The sequence below is a fragment of the Coturnix japonica genome, chromosome Z (genome assembly GCF_054131305.1).
Source record: "Coturnix japonica strain WE chromosome Z, WE-NBRP24, whole genome shotgun sequence".
Classification (NCBI taxonomy): domain Eukaryota; kingdom Metazoa; phylum Chordata; class Aves; order Galliformes; family Phasianidae; genus Coturnix; species Coturnix japonica.
The window spans coordinates 5737696-5745207 of NC_140702.1; the positions used below are offsets into that span (position 1 = coordinate 5737696).

General features: G+C 38.6%; 1 protein-coding gene across 10 annotated transcripts in view; it reads left to right on the forward strand.

Annotated features, from left to right (window-relative positions):
- Positions 1 to 4831, forward strand: part of ZNF608 (zinc finger protein 608) — an 85839-nt gene extending 81008 nt beyond the window's left edge. For 7 of the 10 annotated variants that reach the window (XM_085528844.1, XM_085528843.1, XM_085528850.1 and 4 more), the window contains 4 exons: positions 342 to 514; positions 1361 to 1514; positions 2758 to 2817; positions 3801 to 4831. In XM_085528844.1, coding sequence (XP_085384970.1) covers positions 342 to 514; positions 1361 to 1514; positions 2758 to 2817; positions 3801 to 3937 — 524 coding nt within the window. In that variant the 3' untranslated portion in view covers positions 3938 to 4831. Of the gene's footprint in view, positions 1 to 341; positions 515 to 1360; positions 1515 to 2757; positions 2840 to 3800 lie in introns of all 10 variants that reach the window. The other 3 variants (XM_085528846.1, XM_015850051.2, XM_085528849.1) reach the window with 1 other exon arrangement.
- Positions 4832 to 7512: the final 2681 nt, after the last annotated feature.

The window sequence follows — 7512 nt, forward strand, 5'->3', positions numbered from 1 at the left end:
GATATATAGCCTTATTGCCTATAAAAATATTCTAAGCACTTACTGTCAAAACCATTATAGCTCCTACTTTCTTTAAAGAGGACCCAGAAATGTATGAAATGGCTATCTGCTCAACCCTTTTTATAATCTCCATTCCATAATTAGCCATTGGGATAAAGTAGATATTTAAAAATAAAACAAAAAAAAAAAAAAAAAAAAAAAAAAGGAGCAGAGCTGCTGTCTAGTAGCCACATGATCTGATCTTGATGTTACCCGTTGTCCTGGCATCCCCCTTCTGCTACATCAGGGCAACCAAAATGTGAAAACGGTAACCTGATGTTGTATTCCTTGTTTACCTGCAGGGGCATATCTCTCTCCAGGATTTCATTACCCAGTTTATGGGAAGATGTCAGGGAGAGAAGAGGCGGAGAAAGTCAATACCAGCCCAAGCATCAATGCGAAATCAACCACTGAGTCCAAAGCACTGGATTTGCTCCAGCAGCATGCCAGCCAGTATCGCAGCAAGTCCCCTGTTGTAAGGCTTCATCTGTTGTTACTTCAGAGTAGTACATTTGAGGATGTGTAAAGAGCATCATTTCAGGAAGCATATGACCTAGCACCAGGCACTGAATACATAATGCTTCTTTTTAGTATTGCTTAAAGTCAGTTTCAAGTCATGATGTTTCTGTGGCTTAAATTAAAAGTGACACATATAACAGGGTTCTTGTGTTCAGAGCCTTCCTTTCTTGAATGGCTGGACTCATAGGGAGACTAGATTCAGAGATACCTCCTGGTGCATGGTTATGAAGGAAGCTTCTGTTTGGAAACAGAATATGAAATGGGAATTTGGGCTATGGGATTTGGTAATATCCCCTGCTTGTATTTACTATGAAGCCATGTCCTCCAGACTGGTCCTCATTTCTGAAGATTTCTGATGTTGGCACAAACTCTTAACAAGCTGGTGGTAGTTTTAATTGTAAACAAGTCACTGACTTTCATTCTATTTTCAAAAGGGCTCTTTAGGTATTCAGACAGGTATGATCCCTAGAATGTATAAAGAGGTCTGAGAAGTTGAGGCATTGGCAAGTCAGCCAAGCTTAAGGGTACATAAAACTGGAAGTCAGCATAGTGGCTTCATGCTGCAGTGCATTGTGCCAAAATCTCTGCTTGTTGAATTCTTCTGTTGGGCAGTTATACTGGCTTTATATTAGAACCATGTTCAGTAATCCATTAGATTATTAGCTTCATCATTTGAATGCAAAAGGTCCTTGGCATTTAATATCGGCGAGCATTCTCTTGTTGTTGTTATTGTTGAGATTTCCTTCTTTCTAAAAAAAAAAAATTAATCTGACGTCAGTTTTCTTCCACCTTTTATTGCCAGCCCGTGGAAAAATCGGCAGCTGAGCGTGAACGGGAAGCAGAAAGGGAACGAGATCGTCACTCACCTTTCAGCCAGCGGCATCTCCACACACACCACCACACACACGTTGGAATGGGTTACCCACTTATACCTGGACAATATGACCCATTTCAAGGTGAGCAGAAGGTTTAGGGTGATAGGATTAGCTTGCCTCATAAAGTTGTAGCTTTGACATTGTAAGTCATGCCTACATGAAGCATTTTGAATAGAGATCCCCTTGTTAAATCAGAAATGAGTTTAGGAAGAAGGCGTAGAAACTCACAACAAGGACTAAAAATAAATAAATAGACTCCTACCCGAGAGATAAGTCAGGTTTTGTTACCAAAACTGCTATTTAGAATATCATTAAAGATGTACCAGTTAGGCTGTGTCATTCATGTGAATGTTTTGATTCCTGTTGCAAACTGACATTAACTGGATGAAAGGCACTGAAAAACAAACAACCTCCTTTTTGTATAATTAGGATTGTGTAAGCAACGGAAGAAGTATAGCAAAGACAAAAGTTTTTTATAATGAGCATATTTTATGTACAAGGGATTGTAGTCACAAGGGTTTGAGCTTGTTATAATTCCAGTGTCTGAAAGAGAACTCTTTGTGTTTTGTCAAATGCAGCACACAGAGTTGCAATCAGGGAAAAGCAGCACAGTGAGAGATGATTCATTCTCCCTAGGTTTTATCCCGGTCTCTGACCGTTTTTCACTAAGTCTGGATTCTAGCTGAATTAAAAGGAGGTTTCCTCCCATGCAGCAAAGTACATGCTATCACAATTGCTGGCTAAAATGACATTAATTCATTATGTTCATTTGGTGCCTCAGCAGCTATTTCTCCTTTGTAAAAGTCTTGACATGTCTCGGTTTGATTCAGTGATACCATACGCCTGTGGGATGCATTATGCTTGTTCAGTAGGAAAACTGTAAAATGATAAGTCATTATGAAGGCATTGTATTCTGAGCAGCTGGCATGTCGTGTCTGTAATTCACGGTGACTTTTGGTTCTTGTTGTTTCCTGGTACCTATTACTTCTACTGAGCTTCCTGTTTAGGAATTCATACAATCCATTTAGCAGCATGCAGTGCAGTAGTTCAAAAGGAATACAATCAGTAGAAATGTTGTATTTTCTTGCAAAATATCTGTCAAGGAGAATTCAGTATACTTATAAGAAGGCACATAGGTAATACTGAGCAGGCTTCCTTAATACCGTTGCCTGAAACATTTGCTATTTGTGTAATATTGACACCCCACCATTTCCTAATGGTGCTTTTTTGTTTGTTTGCCTTAGCAATACTTCCTACCTTTTCTCACAAAGACCCATTAAAACCAGAAGTACATCAACATTCCTTCATTTCTTCTTTCCCTCAGGATTGACCTCTGCTGCCCTTGTTGCCACTCAGCAGGTGGCTGCGCAGGCATCTGCATCTGGTATGTTTCCTGCACAAAGAAGGTAAATAGCCAGTAAATCTTAAGTTATATATCTTAACACAGAGAGGAGAAAGCAAATAATAGGTTTTGTAACCTCATGGTCTATACTTCCTTGTGTGACACAGTCCTTAAGGAGGAAGAAAGACTGGAACTCTGGGACAACCATAGTTTTACTCTCATTAAGGTCACATTTTGTCCTGTTTTTATAAGGTAGTTGATGAACAGGGGACAAGTAGTCTTCCTTCTGAGATTTTCCATAAATTATTAGTGTTGGTATTATTAAGATAAAGTAAACAATTCTGAAATCGTAAGTTAAGATCCAGTTTTATTTGATAATTTATTTTTAAAAGGGTATTTAAACTTCCTGTTCAGTTACATCTGTGTCCCATGAGGAAAAATTTAGAGCTTATCTTATCTGCAAGTCTCCTGGTTTGCTGATTTTACTATCAGAGAGTTTTGCCTCTCGGGTTTTACTGGGTTTTCAGTAGGATTTATTCTCCCAAGTGTCATCCTTATTTTTCAAGAGGGAAGAGACTTTTCTGTGCAATAATGATCCCATTTCATGAAAAAAAAAGCACCACAAACAGTAGGGCCTCTCTTGTTGCTGTCCTGTTAAGTCTTTGAGTTTAATTTATTAGTCTTAGTACTATAAAGTTCTGTGGTTAAGGTTGTCTTTCTGAGAGCTGACTCTGAAAACAAATGGGCATGCAAAGCTCTCAGCTGGAATTATTTGAATAAGAAAGGTTGCTAGGTCAGAAAGATCTGATGCACGCTAGGGTTTCAAAACAGAAAAGATAAATGTTGGTGCTTGTTACCTGCTGGTATGTTCCTGGCAGGGGAAAGAAGAGGACAAGGCTTGGATGTCTTTCCTGCTTGGGTTTGAGAGTGCTGTGCAGATTTCATTTCACGGTGTATCCGAGGTGCAGAAAATGTTAGGGAAAAAAGAACACCACATACTAAAACGTTCTTCTTTCTCTTTTCAGAGAATGATGAGTTTGGAGATGTACATTGTCATGTGACTGGATCACATGAGGAAGCGCTTTATTACAGACATCAGTTCCATGGTGTTAATTTGAAATGCCTTAATGGCAGGCAAAAACCAGTCATTTCATTTTTGTAAATTGCAGATTTTATCACAGAGTAACAAATGTTGCTGTAATTAGACTTCTGTTTTTATATATATATATGCGTATATATATATACATATATATATAAAAATATATATATATTCTTTACTTTTTTTGTATCAATAACCAGGCTCACACACAGGGTCTGCTGCTAAGTTGCAAACCACATAGTAGAAGGAGAAATGTATTTGTCATGTTTAGAAAGTGTTAACCACAAAAGGTTGTTTCTTTCTTTTCTCTTCTTCTTTCTGTTTCCTTTTTCTCTTCTTTTCTTTTCTTTCTTTCTTTCTTTTTTTTTTTTTTTTTTCCAAATTGTAAATAAATAATGTTATGTATCAGTGTGCCTGAACCTTGCGTACCCTTCTGATATTTCCCACAAGCTCTCAGAGAGGCTAACTGTGATGACACTTTGGTACAATGTAGATGTCTATTTGGTGGCTTCTATTAAGATGCATCAGTGTAAAATGTTCCTGTATTCGCTGTTTCATTGTAATTGTGTATTGTGAAAAATATACCTTTGGAAGGCATGGGGATCTTAGTACCACAAAAACTGTGTTGTACATAATGTAAAATTTTTAAATGGAAAATAATGAGCATCTGTGAATAATGAAATGTCTTTTTTGATAATCTTGAATGGCAGATAACCAATAGCCTGCATAACAGAAGACATCTGTGATTGTTCTATTACTTGAATAGTCCTGCAGTCTTTTTTTTAATGTTTACAATTATCCAGTTTTAGAAGAGAGACTTTAATGCCATTGCCTGGTTACTTGTTTTATGCTGTAATCTAGTTTATTTTATGTAAAATGTATATTGAATGCTTTCATTTTTATACCTGCCTTAAATAATTTGGCAATCAGAATAAAGAAAAAAAGTTGTTTTTTGTACTTTCTTGGTGTCTATGGGCCACTTCAAAATAACATGTGTTGTAGGCATAGGTAGCAGAGCCCGAAGTTGCCACACCACTCCTAGTCTGTGTCTCAGAAGCATTCCCTGGGACTCAGTTACCAGTGTGCCCAGCAGTGATTCTCTGCCTTCCCTGCTGGGCCTGCAGCTCTGTCTTCTCCCAGGGGCAGTGTGGGACCCAAGCAGCAGACCTCTTTCTGTTGACCCCAGCAGGCTTGGAAGAGGCCCATGGTAGACTCAGGTGGCATTTGTGGTACTTGAAAAGGCACTACAGGTTTGCCTTTTTTTAGCACAGCTGTGTTACTGTAAAACACAGGTGATTTTTGTGTGATATCTGAATTGCCCTCCAAAATAAGCAGGTGTGCAAAAAAATGAAGAACATGTAGCTTAAAAAGGCCATTGCTGTGCTTAACCATTGGTACCTGTATTGCCACAAAATAAGTGTATTTTGTGGCCGTATCGCCTATTTTGTTGTATTGCACTAAACACAGTACACAGGAATATGAAGACACTAATTGTAACTTGAAAAAAAGTCAGATTTACTGGTCAGGTTTTTGAGGCTTTAAATTCTATCCTTTCCTACATATCCCAGTTGTTTCACCTGTTGAAACTACTTTTTTAGCATTTAATATTGTTTTATGTTTGTTTTTTTTTGTTGTTGTTGTTGCTGGGTTTTTTGTGTTTTTTTGTGTTTTTTTTTTTTTTTTTTTGACAGGGTGAATTAATGGAAGTTAGAACTTGTTTGTGAAGTCTATTCCATTTCTTCCTCCTTGAGAATACTTAATACAGAAGGATGAATTAAAGGTCCTCAGCAGACAAGCACACTTGGAGTTTTTATATTGCTGTGATGAATCTGCCATTCATACTGCTATAATTGTTTTATTTTTATAGGCGTAAAATCAGTTCCCTTAGTGACTAGTAGTAAGGCTTGTTGATTTTTAACACACGTTATTTGTCTGTGGCTTACTTGCATCTTGTTCTGAACACGTTCATAAGGGTCACAGTGCTGACATACCACAAGTTATCTTCATCAGAAATGGGCAGAAAAGGGTGCTTTTTTTGGAGATGGGGATATTGTGAATACAGAACTCCTGAAAAATAAGTGCCTTATTACTTCTATATTAAAAGCTTAGATGGCTTCTGTATTGAGATATGCCATTGATTTCTTTTCCGTCTAGACTGCTAATGCTTCTGCAGCAAAACAGGTCTCACAAATTCACACAGTCTATGATTTTGATTTGGTGTGGTTTAATAGCGTGTTGTAGGTAACTGGAATGAATTACTCTGATTGATACAGAGTAAGCAGCAGCTAAAATAGTATTTAATGTTATAGCTTTATTATATCCTTGAAATCTGTAAGAGAGGCTTATGGGCATTGTCATAAGTTGTCATGGTTATTTTTTTCCCTCTATCTTCATAACTTTTCCTTTGATGTAATACTTGCCACTTCCTTAAAGGCTATGCAACTGGTTCAGTACTCCTAAAAGCCGGAAGCTAATCAGCTATGAGTCCAAGCTTGACATACAACTGCTGTAATCATTTAATCCCTGTATATCCAAACGATGAGCAGAATGAAGCACTAATATGAGAAAGGCAGTTTACAAACCTGGGAACTAAGGGCTGCAGAAGCTGAGAGGTGGCAAGGGGCGTCTGAAGCAGTGTGGTGCAGATGTACATGTACCTTGTTGTCCATAGGCAGGGCTTGCACTCCTTGTGACTTGCAACTAACAGCCCTACTACTCTGTTCTTATAGCAGCTACTATCAATGAACCTACACTGTCTTTCATCAGAATGTTGCTAGACATGTCTTAGAGGTGAAGTAGGGCCTTGGTATTACACTTACTTCTCTTGAGTTTCTAATCTGTCCATGCATGCAGCTAGAGGAATGAAACGTCTCATCAGTGGAAGCCCACCACACCAACCCAAAAACACCAGCCAGGGAGCTATTGCCCGTGATGCTTGCACTGGGAAAAAACAGATGTGAAACGAGAGGCGGTAGGTTGTTTTGTTCTGTTATTGCTTTTGATCAGTCTTGCAATTCTAGAGGCTGGAATAGGAGGGAAATCTAAAAGACAATTGGATGGCTGGCCTGCCTAGACTGTTGAAAATGGGGCACAAAGGAAGCATATTTCCTGTTTCGTATATGGCCTCGGGGGACACCTAAGAACTCACAGAGCTAATTTTGTGCTGTCTCCTCCATCCCTTGCTTCTGAAGGGTGTGTTGCTTGGATGTAATCATTGAGTCATAAGTCTGTGACAAATGCTGGCAGTGCGTGTGCCTTCAGTAGACATGAGATGAGAGAATACACCAATCCATACTAGGTACTGCTGATAGTACAAAAACTGGCATAAAAAAAGAGCTTCAGAAGTGCCTTTTTCCAGTCCCCCAGCCTAGCTGTAATCAGAGAGAGTGAAAGAATCATACAAGAAATCTACTACTAATTTCTGTCTGGCATCACAATCTTGCCACTGTTTGATCACAACAAATGTACTGTTCTTGTCATTCTGCTTCGGAATATCACACTAAATAATGGTTTGCCATGTTCTCTTGCTCCTCCTTCACACCTCCTCTTCTACTCTCCTCTCTACTTGATCACTTAGCAAGCTCTCAAGCTTTCGTCAATTCAATACCATAAAAACTCACTCCTGCTGTTTGTACGGC